The sequence below is a fragment of the Hypomesus transpacificus genome, chromosome 2, assembly GCF_021917145.1.
Source record: "Hypomesus transpacificus isolate Combined female chromosome 2, fHypTra1, whole genome shotgun sequence".
Lineage (NCBI taxonomy): Eukaryota > Metazoa > Chordata > Actinopteri > Osmeriformes > Osmeridae > Hypomesus > Hypomesus transpacificus.
Genome location: NC_061061.1, coordinates 6571508 through 6587610, shown reverse-complemented (window position 1 = coordinate 6587610; position 16103 = coordinate 6571508). Strand labels below are relative to the sequence as shown.

Sequence of the window (16103 nt, the reverse complement as noted above, 5' to 3'; positions counted from 1 at the left end):
TTAGCCTTTTTACTCCACTCTTAATGCATGACTATGTTTAACTCGCACCTCTCTGTTACCAACTGCCTCTGGAGTGAGGGGTGGGGGCTTGGTCAGGGCAGCCAGATTCATAATACCCAAACATTGTTTGTCTCTCTCATGCCATTAAACTACACAACATGCACAATCAGAGTGACCAACAGGATTATCTTAACTAACATTACACACATTTAACTGAACAAACACAATAACTATTTTCCACAACTCTTTCCCTTTTTTGATGCTGCACTGCACGTTGGGTACCCAAGGGCGCTGACGCTATAGTATGATTATCTAGCTGACAACGTATACAGTATGTAAAGATGACATCCAAGTTAGCAATCTCTCCAAATCTGTTGCCGTTAACATAATTTATGTGAATAGTAGAAAAGTAAGGCTAGTTTATTTATATAGGCCTTATTCATACAAAATGGTAATTCAAAGTGCTTTACAAATGAACTGAAGTGTAAGCGTAGTGTGTATTTATTAAAACAAACAAACATATAATTATGTGTAAAATAATTAGTTGCAAAATTATAAACAAGACAAATATTCAATTTTAAATTAGAACGGACGAAAACGGTATAACTAGGCCAACTTATTTTGCACAAACATATCAGCTGTCAATTGTGTGAGAGTGCTCTTGAGTGTGCGTAAATGCAGTTTTTACCTAAGAACAAATCCCAAATAACTAAACATTGGTGAATGCCAGAATCCTTTTACCATTGCATACAAAATCGGAAATGCAATTACACCAAGATCCACAATGGCTTTTGCTAAAAGCCAAGGAGTGAGAGTGGGGGCTTGGTCAGCCCACCCTTTCCAGAAAGCCTTGTATGTGCGTCTTGCCAAGCTTGCGTGTGTGTCAAGCAGGGCTCCAGACTAACTTTTTCCCTTGGTTGCACTGGTGCGCCTAACTTTTGTATTTAGGTGCACCAGCACAAAATTTAGGTGCACCCAAATTTTTCCTTGCGTTGCCACAATTTAAAGGTCACCTTTTTATCACGCTTCATATATATTATGTAAATGATCTTAAACAAGAATAAGGTGTAGGTAAATATTGGGTTTATTTGAAGCACAATTTAACTGTATATAGAAATATAAATCTTGTAAGTAAATCACTGAGCTGCCAAACTAAAACATTGCAAGCAAAATAAAACTGTTTAAAAGTGCTTCCCTGAATAGAGACCTAACATTTCATGGCCCAAAGTCTTATAGCGGGTCCCCCCTTGCAGTCGTATGCCCTTCAGATGGCCAACACCTGTAATTTGGCTTTCTTGCCCTTTGGCGCCAAGGATAAAAAGCCAAAAAAGCGAGGCAGAAACTCTTCCCGCATCACCTCTCCTCCTGTCCCACTCAGAAACAGATTTGAACCACTGGGAACTTTCTCTCCCTTGTGTGTGGAATCCAAGGCGAAGAGGCACAGGAGTGCTAGCCACGCAGCTAACCAACATGAAGAGCCCGGATTGCTGACACACCATGATGGTAGCTACTACACACATGCAAATCCAACATATCATTGTCTGTTACGACCGGGAGTCCCCCATTTGACTCCAAGCCCCTCTCGGGGCACTGCTCGACCCCCTATCAGGCCTAATCAGACAACAATATCACAGGATTATAAAGATCCAAGGTATGCTAAGACTATCCACAGCCCATCAGCTCTTAGAGGAGCTAACGCTGCTAGCACTATAGAATCTATTACTAGCACTGACACAGTGGCTGACCTTGGTCTAGCACAAGGACCTATCATTGCTAACCCAAATAAGATAAGAACTGGCTCCGCAGCTACAAATAAGGCAAACGTAAGAAATGCAAACACAACACCACATATTGCCACTATCTTGATTGGAGATGCCATGACAGCACATGTTAAACTGGCAAAGACAGAAAATATTTGTCTTAGCAACACATCTGTCGAGGAACTGTCGTCGGAGGTACTAACAATCCTCAACAATAAACCAAACAACCCTAAGATTATCATCCACACTGGCTCGTTTGATATCCTACACAGGAAAACTGGCACTGAGATACTTAAAAAACATTTCACCCAGCTACTGAACACACTTAACAGATATCAAGATGTATTCATCAGTGGACCAATTGCATGCTTTCGAAGAGGAAAAGAAGCCTTCAGTCGACTACTATCTTTCAACACATGGTTGGCATCTGTCTGTCTGGCACACAAACTGAGATTTAACGATAATTTCAATGTGTTCTGGAACTGTGCAGACCGTTTTCAAGCTGACGGACTCCACCCAAACCGTAGAGGATCTCAACTACTAACAGCAAACATCAGTCACGTGCTCCTGACCACAAATCAAGTTGCTCCCCCTATCCCTGTTGTGTCTAAGCTGACTGACATCCCAAACAACCTCCCATGGAACAGAACAGAACATTCAAACAGCCTCCTGCAAGGACATGGGCCTTGCACAGATCTGCACCCCCCAGATGAATTCCCTCGTGATGGAACAGCTCAGTGACATAGACTTTCCCAATGAAAAGCTACGCTAGGACAGCCACCATGCTATTTCATTAGACATACCGGTCATCATCACAAACAGAAAATGGCATGGTAAAATGCATGGTTACAAACCTGAAACTAGTGTTAGAAGTCACAGAACTATCCATATTCTTCCAACATATTTATAAACCCCTGTTTTATCTGTTAATACCCCACAGATGAAACTGGCCCTTCTAAATGTTAGATCACTAAATAACAAAACATTTCTAGTTAATGATCTGGTCAAAGAAAACAAATTAGACTGCATCTGTTTAACAGAAACCTGGCTAAACAACGACACGGCAACAGCGACTTTGATAGAAGCGTGTCCGCCAGATTACAGCTTCCACCAAGTTTCTAGGAAATCAAAAGAAGGTCGAGGAATCGCAGCTATTTTCTCCTCTGAACTATTGTTCAAAATCACTGAGCTAGGTGAATTCACCTCATATGAATATCTTGCTATAGAGCTCAAAACCGAATCAATACTTTTTGTCATTATATATCGGCCACCCAAGCACTCGCCAATATTCATACAAGAATTCTCTGAACTATTATAACTATGTGTCACTAGATATGACAAAGTAGTTTTAAACGGAGACTTAAATATCCAAGTAAATAAAAAAGCCGACCCAAGAACTATTGAGCTCTTAAATCTCCTATACAGTCTCAATCTAACTCAACACATAACAGACCCAACACACCGGCACGGAAACACACTAGATCTAGTGATAACAACTGGACTAAATATCAATAATATCTCAATAACTGATCTACCCCTCTCAGACCATCATTGTATACTTTTTAATCTGGAAATCATCCTAACAAAAACCACAAAAAAATTCTTAGTCCAAAGAAGATATTTAGACGATACGGCTATGATGACATTTTCTGAACAATTTGCTCTATATGAACCAACTAATCATGATTGCTCTCTGAATGAAATGGTAGAGAACCTCAATGATGCACTATTATCTGTGTTAGACTCTGTTGCACCACTGAAAACCAAAAAGAAGTCCACAAGCAGAACCTCCCCATGGCTGAGAAATAAAAATTTTAATGAAACTAAAAGAAACATTTTTGGTAAGTTTCCATGGTAACTTACTCCTTGAAACTAACCTGCTCGCTAGCAGGTTTTCCATGCCTAACTCTGGTTTTTACCGATCCCCTCCCACTTTCTTAGCCTGATAGCGTTGGCAGACACGGCATATCATTTCCTGGTTCAGCCGAGCGATCTCGAACAAAATTTAATTCGCTTAGTTATACGCCGGGAGACGATTTTAAGACTGCGGTTTGATGTACTTTAATTCCCTGATGAATACCTAAGTTAACGTCACCGTTTCCTGTCACAATCTGTTATTTATTTTAGCAACATCCTCAGCCCTTGGGTCTTCATCAATAGTGTTACTCGCCGTGGATTTGCACTCAGAATTGACCAAATGCCTTTTGGCACTGAATTAAATACAAATAATTGAAATTGTATTTGGTCTTCTTTATTGCCTACAAATAGAAATCTAACAATGAGTAGCCTATTTCTATCGGCTATTGTTCTTACAATTTACATGATTCAAATGATTCCTACAATTTACATGATGTAGGCTACCGTCCTGTAACTGTTGTTTCAGCAAATCTATTTTAACATTGTTGGGGGTCAATATATTGGCCAAACAATCGAAACTAATTCCCCTATGGTTTGAAGAAAGATGGGAAACTGAACAGTGTATTAACATTAACCAAATAATGCCAATACCAATGGAATTACAGTTATTTGACTCTTTGGGTTAAATCAGAGCAAAAATGGTCAAATTAAGGTTAAATAATATAATAATTTCATCATATTGCAAATGAATGCAATCAATGAAGTTAACTCTTATGAGGTGAGGAAGAAGGAGTAGGCCTAGGACAAGCCAGAGCTGAGGAGAAGGTCTCAGGAGATCCACAGAACAATGCTTCACAATTCCGTTTATACCCAAGAACAACTACAATCACACCAGAATCTTGACCCTTACTTATCAACATGTCTAGCAAGTAAGTTACAAAGATGTGAGAGCCATCCAGTTGAGACTCCATCCAGTAAGTCCATATTTTACCATAAGAGAGGTGGGGGCAGGTGGATAGCCTTACAAGATCAGCCTTTATTCTTCTGCCCTATGTACAACATCTCTTGGTCAAAATAGAAATTCAGCAAATTCAACAATTAATATTAATGTAGGTTATTGTTCCTACAATTAACATCACCTGTGACCATGCATCCTCCCGTAAATGGTGTTCCAGTAAATCTTTTTGGAGATTAGCCTTTCTTCTTCTACCTTAAGTAGGCCTACACCATCTCTTGGTCAGTTTTTGGCACTTTCTTCACGAGGTGCAATTTGTACAACTCATTTACTTGTAACTGGGTATACATGAGATGACATTAGCTACATTTCACAGTTCCACATGCAAAATGCACTTGCCATTAAATGAAAATCTCACTGTATACAGCATCCATGCTCTGTTCAACAGGATCAGAATGTGCAAATCGTTTTTTTAATATTAATTATTTTCACAATGTCAGTGTAACTGACAATTCCGCACAAGCCTGTAAATAAAAGTAGATGGGGAGAGAACTACCAGTAGCTACCATTCATAATTCTCTGCATCCATTTCTGCGGCAGCAGTCAATGTCTCTTTGTCATCTTAATCATCATCATCATCATCATCATCTTTTCAAGAAAAGCATTCTGTTGGGGGAAACTGCTACTACAAATTGAAATAGGCACCAATTGATGTTTACTTAGTATTATGTCGAATATGATTAAAACTAAGGTGACGTCGAGGCTACAATCACAAGCATAGGCTATAGCAAAATATGCGTTACCTGTTCGTAGTATGTTTTTACATTTAATAAAACATTGAACACTTTTTCTCCTGTAATATTAACAGACAGTGGGGTTAAATGTTCAATAAATGGACTGGCTATTGCCTTCAAATGTATGTATTGACTCGGCAGCAATTGTCTCCCACGCCACTTGTATACGCTGCTACAGCTGTGTTGCTTTTTTCCTGGAATATGTGCTCGACCATAAACACGAAATAAAACTTGTATCTGAAGTTTGGTGGAGTATGCAACGTTTTTTGTCGCCGTGTGCCATGGTGGATCCTAGTATCGGAGCTCCATTGATGTTGGCTTTTAATAGTTCTCATGCCCGCGCTTAACTCTGAGTTGACGTACTCCGAGTTGAGTTAACAAATTAATATCAGCTTTTCTGGAACCGAATTTTCGGAGTTTCCCATGTTAGACTAACTCAACTCAGAGTTCAGGGTTAATCTCAGAGTTTGTTAAACCCGCTACCTGGAATACCCCCCAGCTGCTAAACACTGTCCCAGCCCCCCCGCCATCCTCAGCAGTTAAATGTGAAGAGCTTGCTTTGTTCTTCAAGAACAAAATAACTTTGATCAGAGCTAGTACTAGTAATAGTGGGGTCGAAACTGACATCAGTAGATTCTGCAACATAACCATGAGCACATTTACCTGTATCACACTTAGTGAACAATTTTCAGTGAATCTAACTCCACAACCTCAGATATTGATCCTATACCCACAACATTCTTTAGGCGAGTGTTTGATAGTGTCTCAGGTCCGGTGCTAGAGATTATAAACACATCCCTTAGAACTGGCGTCTTCCCAGATGCCTTCAAAACAGCTGTTGTAAAGCCCCTATTAAAGAAACCCAAATTGGATAACAATCCAATCCATTGCAAATTACAGACCAGTCTCTATCCTTATCTTTTTAGATCTCCGTGCAGCATTTGATACCATTGATCACAACATCCTAATCAATAGACTGGAAAAGCTTATTGGGTTCACGGATAGTGTATTGAACTGGATGAAATCATATATCACAGGAAGGAAGTTTTATGTTAGTTTAGGAGACCATAGGTCTAAGAAACATGAGAACTGCTACGGGGTTGCTCAACGAAGCTGCCTAGGTCCATTACTTTTTTCTCTTTATATGTTACCACTCGGTGACATAATCAGAGAACCTAACATGAATTTCCATAGCTATGCGGACAACACACAACTATATATATCCACTGAACCCAACGATGCAACGGCCATCAATTCCATTACCAGCTGCCTGTTGGCAATAAACAAATGGATGAATGATAACTTTCTTAAATTAAATGAAGACAAAACTGAAGTCCTACTATGTGGCCCCAAATCCAAAAGAGAGATGCTTACTAAGAATCTAGGAAGTTTAACCCCCTGGCTTAAACCAGAAGTGACAAGTCTCGGTGTAATCCTAGACTCAGATTTGAATTTCAACTCCCACATTAATAAAGTGACCAAAACTGCTTTCTTTCACCTGAGGAATATAGCAAAGGTACGACCATTCATAAACCAAAATGATGCAGAGAAGTTAATTCATGCTTTTATATCCAGCCGGCTGGACTACTGTAACGCACTTTTCGCTGGTCTTCCCAAAAAAAACACTGAAAGACTACAGCTCTTATCCAGAGCGACTTACAGTAAGTGCAGGGACATTCTCCCCGAGGCAAGTATGTGCCTTGCCCAAGGACACACTGTCATTTTGCACAGCCAGGAATCAAACCAACAACCTTATGATTAAAAGCCCAACTCCCTAACCGCTCAGCCATCTGACCCCAATACAGAGGTTTGCATTAGATAACGCTCAGTGACTATCTCTACTCTAGCCGGCATAGCGCTAAATCTGATCAAGCACTCAAGCTGAGTGGGTCTGAGACCTGTGGTGACCAATGTGGTCCGCATGCATCCTGTGGCTGGGTGGCTTCGTGGCTTCGTACATGACTTGGGCATCCAGAAAACATATTGTTTTTTGCCACTAGTAAATAGTGGGATGTCCTCCTGTGGCTCAGGAGCCCTGGTGTTTTGGGGGATTTCACTTGTTGCTCCCTGCCACATTGTTATGCAAGCTGTAGCAAAGGCAAGAAGCGCTTCTCCATGTACATCCAATCCGCCAAAGTCAAACCTATTCTCATGTACGTTGATGAATAAATGGTGAAATCAATGAGTGTCTTGACTGAAATGAGTGAAGCTAGTTCAGGCATGGCACTCGGGCAGCGCACGTCATATCACCCATTCCCGTGTTCTCAGCCCATAGGTTTAGCTCTGATTAGCGGCACTGTAAGTCGCACACATGCATGCACACGTGCCTTCGAGTACCTAAAGGTGGCAGTATGGTACTCCGACTCTGTTACGGATTGGCGGGCCGCCGGATAGGACGGATTAATCAGCATTTCTGTTGCCTTTATGGTTCTCCGAAGGCTGGGGGTGCTGAAAACATTTCACCGCCAGAACAGTAGGTGGACAAGCGTTTTTTTTTGTCGAAAACACGTTGCTTTGTTGCGTCTTTGTAAGTTAGAAATCGTCGTTGTTTATCTCCCACCTCTCATCACACGTGTGACACTCTTACCAGCTGTCACTAGTCAGACGATGAGTGCAGCAGGTGCAGTCACATAATATTATATTAAAGACTGTCTAATGCAATATAACCACCTGAAAGAGCAAACTTATCTCTATCATGGTAGGTATTATTTGTGGGGAAAATAGTAGCACTCTATAACAAAATGATATGCTTATCTTATATACCCCGCCACGTAATTTTATGTGGCCCGCAGAAGCTTAATGGGCTATTGAAATAAGTCTACGCTACTTTACAGCGTGAATTGACCATAAACGACATCTCTCACCATGCATTTCGATTGTGTTACGGCAAAGTGACGACATCCCGCCTCTAGAAAGCAGTGTATGCACATCAGTGTTAAACGCAAAGTTTAACTGGGTGAAGGCGAGCATGGTTTGAATGACAGCACTCCAATGCAGCCGGTTCTGCGAACGTACCCCATGTGCATTTTCAGCCAAGGTCCGACCTCGGGCATTCAACCCAAGTTGGTATCGCTCTCGAACTTGGTTAGAGTAGGCCTACTCAGCCAAGCTAGCATGTTTCTGCTTCCCTTGTCGACAATTTGGAGCCAGAAATGATGAATACATCACCTTTATTAGACAAGGTTATACCAATTGGATAACGGCAATGTTTATTTTACATAAAGCTCAAAAAGCTATTCTGCGTTCAAATGAAGGGCAAAACAAGTTTTGCTCTTGCGCTATGCACGCTTGCATTTTGTCACCAAACACTGAGAAAAATTTGCAAATGTATCCTCCAAGAAAAACAGCAGATTGTCCAAGAATTAAAAGGCGGACTTCAATTGCAGCATAATAGGCCCTATGTTCACAAAAGCTACAACAAAAACACCATGTTTTTACATCGTTACTGACGTTACATCGTAGTTACAACTGGACCTTTGACGGCAACCATAATGCTGATGTGGCCCTCGGTGAAAATGAGTTTGACACCCCTGCGATATAGACAAGGCTCTGGTTTTGTGAATTCATTTCTCCACCACCAAGTGTATAATCCAATGTGAAAAATGATAAACAAAAAGGCTGATATAATTGGAAACAAAAAGATCCATACAAACGATGTACTGTCAAAACTACAATGTACTACATAGGTCACTAAACTGTGGCAGTCAGTGCACAGACAACAAACTCACGTTTCTGAATTCGCTAGAGTAGAGCATAAACTAGCTCACAATAAACTTTCTCTCCAAGAAGTTCTCATCACAGACGACCTTAGAGAAAACGCCTTTCTGTCGAAGTCGGAAATTATGTCGTTTGGAAATGATGTCGTAGCGGACCAATCACGGCCAAGGGGTATCCGTCTCGTACAGCACGGCATGACGGATCGACAGGAATTTCAACGGTGCACGGGAGAGGTCTCCGACAGCCCCGCAGACGACGGAGAGGGCGTTTCAGGGCGTTCCAACCATGCGTAGGCCCTTCCCATGTGTCCGTAATCGTGAAGTACGGAGTAGCATAAAACGGCCTTTAGTGTTCGCTGCTGCCACCCTCCACTTCTCCCCCATGTTGTCTATCTGTGCTCCCCGTTGGGGATTTCACTTGTTGCTCCCTGCCTCATTGGCATGCATGCTGTAGCAAAGGCAGGGAGCGCCTGCCCATGTACATCTAAACCGCCTACAGTACCAGTCAAAAGTTTGGACACATGGAATGGGAAAATGTGTCCAAACTTTTGACTGGTACTGGTGATACTTTGCCAACCTGTGTTTTGCTTGTGTGTGTGTGCATGTGTATCTCTATGTGTATCTGTGTGTGTAACTGTATGTCTATCCGTGTGTTTATGTGTGTGTGTGAATCAGAATCAGAAAGGGAATTATTCGCCATGAAGGTTTGCACAGACAAGGAATTTGCTTTGGCAGGAATGTGCATACAATAAACATATAGGAATAAAAAAAATGCATATGTGGTCTAACTATAGGATACATAAACTAGAAATACTAAGTGGAATACAATTAAAATAAAAGATACAATAAAATAAAATATAAGTTGACAAATAAAATATAAGTTACCAATGGCAGAACACTGAATTAACAGACAAAACAAGACAAAACAGAGCGCATCTAGCTACAGCGGCTGCCTTCGTCGGCGCCATCTTGATCGCACTTTTTTAATGTGTATGTATATCTGTGCGTGTATCTGTATATGTATGTGTGTGTGTGTATGTGTATCTATGTGTGTGTGTGTTTGTGTGTGTGTACAGTACCAGTCAAAAGTTTGGACACATGGGAAAATGTGTCCAAACCTTTGACTGGTACTGTATGTCAAACCTATTCTCATGTATATGAATAAATGGTGAATCAATCTTGACTGAGCTATGCATGTCTGGCCCATGGGCGAACACGGTTTTCAACTGGCTTTAACATGTAAAATATGTTTGTATCCTTGTTATGCAAAAAGTTATTGCTTTCTAATCAAATTCAAACACTTACAATGCACTGAATAACATTAAAAACCTGAATAAGAAGCTGAAAAGATATGTGCTGGTCCTGATAAACTAGATATTTCTAGTACACCAAAGCAAGACTTTAGATGTCCAACTCAAACAGATAGTGCTCAACAACTTGATCCAACAAATTAGGATCAGTATGGAAAAATAATCTATATCCTACTCAAGGGGAAATCCCAGCAAATCTTCCATCAAAAAATAAGAATTTCCAAAGAGTTTTATGACAGGAGGACATGCCAATGAGTAGTAGATTATTATTAGCGGATACATACTTTGATACTCACCCACATATCTTAGGTGGAAGCCGCGACGGTTGGTGCCATGGTCAGACGACCATCGGAGCAGGAGCTGGTGACCAGTGGTGGTCAGACTGAATGGTGTGACCACATCACCACTGAGAGATGCCAGGTTCTGGCTGTAAATGTTGGGCCCTGCGATACACACACAGAGTTAACACTTACACACACATAAACTTGACTTCAACCACATGCATGCCAACTCAAGATTCAACAATGACTGTTGCACAGTACACAAATACAGGCAAGTACATACTGTCTATAATAATTAACACACATATACACACTCAAACACACACACACAATGCTTGTAATACACACACTTAAACTGAAATGTGATAGTATTTATAATTATTGATCAAAATGTTTTTACAGTCTTAATAAATATGTAATAACAGAATTGCTTTGTGAGGGGCATGATTAATTGTGCTGCATATTTAGATAACTGTGTACCATCAAATATCTCCAAGATGTCAAACTCCTTCTCTGTCTGGAAGAGCCCAAAATGGAGGGTGATGTTGTAACCTTTCTCCACATTAATGAGCCAGGAACACATCTGCAGATTGGGGTAGCTTTCTGGGTATCCCGGACTCAGAATCACACCAGTTGATTCAAAACGCACCTCATGAGCAGGGCATTGTACTGGAAAGAAAAAAGTGGTAGTAGGTAGATGATGGAAGGAGGAGGGAAATAAGGGGAGAGACAGGAGAGGTGTGGGGAAAAAAGAGAGAGAGGAAGGAAGGACAGGAAAATAGAAAAAATTACTAAGGCAGAAAGAAATTCTGAATTTCCCATAAACAGTGATTCAGTGTTAGTGCCTGTTCCCCTGTCATCTATCTATCAAGTAACCTTTCCTCTATTGACAATAAAAGACACAGACATATTTTTATGCAAAAACTACCCGTGTTTATCAGTTTTTAGAATTATATTTGTCCTGGAGGCTGACGTGTTGAAAATGTCTCTAATAATGACAGGAATTTCTGTTTATTTATCTGTGTATCTAGAATGGGATTTTATGGAAGCGAGTTTCCAACAATCATCTCGAGAACCGGGCAATCAAAGTTCACATTTTGCTTTGTCCTTTTAATAATCCAACGGAGTGCAATTGACGTTGTTTGGATAAGCATTTTGCCATTTCACATGTTAAGTTGACTTAGCTGCACCAGAGAATAAGTCTTTCAACATCAACTGTGGCTGCATGACACGGCCGGCGAGAGTTACCGCTTGCAGTCGTGGAGGAATTAAAAACAGCTCCGTAAAGTCGGACATTCCAGCTTCTTGTGGTTTGCTGCGTTGACGTCAATCAGATCCCTCCAGAGTATGTGACAACGGACATGGGTGTTTTGTCCCTCGGGATTTGCCGTAGGCTTGATGCTGAAAGCATTACGTGAAATCAGTGAGGTTTGTTCGAATGGCGAAGTCAAGAAGAGCAGTGGTAATATACAAGTTATGAAAAGAGACCGCGTCCGTGTCTTATTGTCCACACGATCATATACAATTATATCTAAAAACGAATTTACAAAGAGCTCGGTTACACTACCAAAGTTGAATTAGTAATGTTGTTAGCGATGCTAGCATTATTTTGCTTGCTAGCCTATAGCATTTCAATGGGTCTTGCAGCTGTTTGATTAACTGAAATTATTATATGGCAACGACATTACGAGCGCTCTGAATCGTACAATAACTATTCAAATGTCTTAGCTTGCTAATCCCCTAATGGGTAGTCATGCCAGCCGCGTATTGACCTCATTGCCGGTCCGCAGACTGATACGGATTATTATAGCCCTCCTCTGAAGTCATCTTTAAAATGAGCATATCAGGAGTCAGCTGAGTTTTACTATCCAGACCATAGCCTAAATAAATACTAAAGACATCAACAGCGACAAAGAAATTGTTAACTTCCTAGTCGTTATTTGTGTTGGAATTAAAGCCATTTTAGCAGAACCGTGTTGTCCGCTTTCTATCAAAAGTAAGTGGTTGCTAGGCAACACCTGAAACACACCATGAGAAGACTTGAGAGCTAGCTACAATTAGCCTACCATTTATTTTCATTTACAAAATGAAAAGAGTTAAAAATGGCATACAACTCACTAACCTCGACCGTTTGGTCATGCCGGGAAATATCAAAGCTCGGCTTCGATTCAAGCCTCAGTTTGATATTTCCCGGCATGACCTCACTCTCGGTTAGTAAGTAGATATTATTATGAATTGTTATGTTCCACTAGCCATTTGCCTACTTTAGCAAGTCACTGTATTTCCAAGCCCTTATAGTGTAACTGAGACGACACAGTAAATAATTCCTTTTTCAAGTAAGCCCCCGTTCAAGTGTTGAGCATTAAATTAGCTGCACGGAGAGATCTTGAGACGGTGACGAAGCCAGCGTCTAAAACCGGACTATAAGCCGCTTAGAAATGTGAGCCGCACAGCACAAGAAAACTGTAAAATCGGAGTACAAACTGCGGCTTATTGTGGCTGTTTGTCTGCTGCTTCTAGCAATAGCTACACTTGGCCCAGCAGCACTTGAAATATTATGAGAAATGTCTTCATCTTCCACGGACGCATTCTTTGATTGGAAAAACTGCGTTAGCTTAGGTAATTTCCCCCTTAACTTCTCCTCCCTTTTCTTATTTATTTTTTCACTGGCACTTTGAAATCGTTTCATGTTTTCGCAATCATACACACTCCACCCCAGGACATATTCTCCTGGCAGAAACGTCATGACCTGAATTATATTTTCCATGATGGATTTAAGATAACATTTAGCTATAAAGAATAGACTTAAAGAATTGTGTTTTCATGCTTAATTTGAAGTTATTTATTTTAATTATAAAAAAATAAGTTGTAAATACGACGAGGCCCCCCTGGTGGCCGAGGCCCTGGGCAACTGCCAAACTTGCCCAATGGGACGCACCACCCCTGCCACTACTGCACCAGATACTTCAGCGTGGTAACAATAAAGTTTCTTGTGTGCACCAGAAAGTTTCTTGTGCGCACCGGAATTACTTTTTCTTCCCATGTCCCTTTAGGGGCTCCGTACATTATTCACATTTTCAACTAGGTTGAGTCCTTTGGCTTAGTGGTAAGAGTGCTGTCCTACAGGTTAAGAGATTGTGTGATCGATTCCTCCCTCTTACCTCACTTTAGAAGAAGTATATACAAAAGTTATAAATTAGTATTGATATCGTAGACCAGGGGCTAAAGTTTTGGGACATGCTTGTGCAACTGGGAAAGAGATATATATGAACTCCATATATGAAGGCTGGCTAAATTTTGTAAACTAGAGAGAGATGTGTGTGCTTGTGTATTAGTGATTTCCGAAGTCTTTTCAGTGTTTTGGATCCTATTAGAGTGTAGCATGACACTGTCAGCTGCTTGTGTAACACAGGGGCATTGTTAGACATAAAGCTCTACTGGTGCACAGGCCCCTATTTATATCCCTTTTTTTTCTTCCAAGCTTGCTGCGCACAATGCACTACTTGGCTGTAGAAACTCCCCTTGCTTAACCCACTATACGACAGTTCAGCTTTGGCAGGGACATCAATAGTTAATGTGAGCGTGCACATTTTTTTCCACATTCATTTGAGTGCAAATACTGTTTTTTGAGCTTCATGTAATATTGTTTTAATGTTTTTGTCAAAATAAGATGATTGGTAGGCCTATCATTTAGAAACTTTCTTTAGTTTTGTAATGTTTTCTTAGTCTACCTCAATTCTGACTTGTGTGCCGAGTCCGACAAAGATTTATACTGGGGCATGTGCCCCAGTAAAAAGGATCTAACAACGCCCCTGGTGTGATGTCTGAAGCTTTGACAGGTGATCACATGTTTTCTTGCCCATTTTAAGCCATGCTCGACACGTTTGTATCGGTACCCATTGCTTCAAAACGTTGATACCGCTTGGTGACCAAGGCTTCAGGTGTAATATCACTATCTGCTAGTCTCTCCTTGCATTTGGGTCTTCCTGCCCTCACACCCTGACAAGGAGGAATTGTGGGGGACAGTCAGCCCCACATCTAAAATTAGTCATTTCAGGCGGTTTTGTGATTGGTTGCTAATCCTAGCCAGCCCCAACCTTCCTACTGTATGCCTTTTTTCGAATGAACCTTCCACTAATTGTTCAAAAAAGTATAGTACAGTATATGGAAGAGAATGTAATCATTGCTTTGGCATTAGCACAAAATGATTACAGGTACATCATGCCTTGCTTTTCCTCTCTATTATATCTGTATGATATCAATCAGAGAGGAAAAGCAAAGCATGTTGTACAACCCCAGTTCCAAAAGAGTTGGGACGCTGTGTAAAATATATATAAAAACAAAATGCAATGATTTGCAAATCTCATAAACTCATATCATTCACGATAGATCACTGAAAACATTTAACATGATTAAACTTAGGAAATGTACCATTCTAAGGAAAATATAAGGTAATTTGGAAAATCAGAGCCACAACACGTCTCAAAAAAGTTGGGATGGGGGCAATAAAAGTGGAAAAAGTAAGTGTATAGCTGGAGAAACATTTAGCAAACAAATGAGCAAAGCTAATTCAGGCATGGCACTCGGTCAACGCGTGTCATATCACCTATCGCCGTGTTCTTAGCCCATAGGCTTAGCTCGATAGACGGCGCCATAAAGTCGCACAGATTCACACGCACGCATCCTCGATTACCTTGGGGGATCAGATGGCTGAGCGGTTAGGGAATCGGGCTATTAATCAGAAGGTTGTCGGTTCAATTCCTGGCTGTGCCAAAATGACGTTGTGTCCCTGGGCAAGGCACTTCACCCTACTTGCCTCGGGGGGAATGTCCCTGTACTTACTGTAAGTCGCTCTGGATAAGAGCTTCTGCTAAAATTACAAAATGTAACCTTAGCTGCCATTGCTGGTCGCTTCCCATTCTATCTACTGTGTTGGCCTATCTGTCGTTCACGTTTCCATGTCTGTCTCTTAGGACCCGGACGGCGTGTGCATTTTGGGGAGCTGGAGGAAGGTTACGAGCTGCTCCCTGATGGTTTCTGTCTGAGGAGCCATGCACCAATGGGGGGTCGGTGAAAAATCAGGGCGCCGAGTCAGGCGCAATTGCCGTTTGCCCGTGAATCGGCCAACATTAAGGCAGAGAATGTCTAATATGGGGAGAACTGCCACTCTCGGGAAACTTCCGGGTTTTGAACTGGTTGCAAGTGCAGAATTAATGAAGGTCTATGGAGTTATACCCCTCAAAATCCACTTTTCTCAGGATATAATTATTTGTGTTGTAATTTGAATTCTGAATTCAAAAGGGGAGGCAAAAAAATACACACTGCTGGGTGTTAGATTTTTTTAAGTCGCCTTTCTGTTCTAAAAAGCCTTTTAACCTGTTAATTAGTGGCGTCACACATATGTGATCGTTCGAAAGCGGGCCCCACAGA

At 41.1% G+C, this 16103-nt stretch overlaps 1 protein-coding gene across 1 annotated transcript in view; it reads right to left on the bottom strand.

The window, feature by feature from the left end:
* Nucleotides 1–16103, bottom strand: part of LOC124474065 (CUB and sushi domain-containing protein 3-like) — a 319489-nt gene that overhangs the window by 73864 nt on the left and 229522 nt on the right. Inside the window, exons 45-46 of the mRNA XM_047029923.1 lie at nucleotides 11154–11342; nucleotides 10677–10835 (exon numbers count right to left, since the gene is read on the bottom strand). Coding sequence (XP_046885879.1) covers nucleotides 10677–10835; nucleotides 11154–11342 — 348 coding nt within the window. The remainder of the gene's footprint in view (nucleotides 1–10676; nucleotides 10836–11153; nucleotides 11343–16103) is intronic.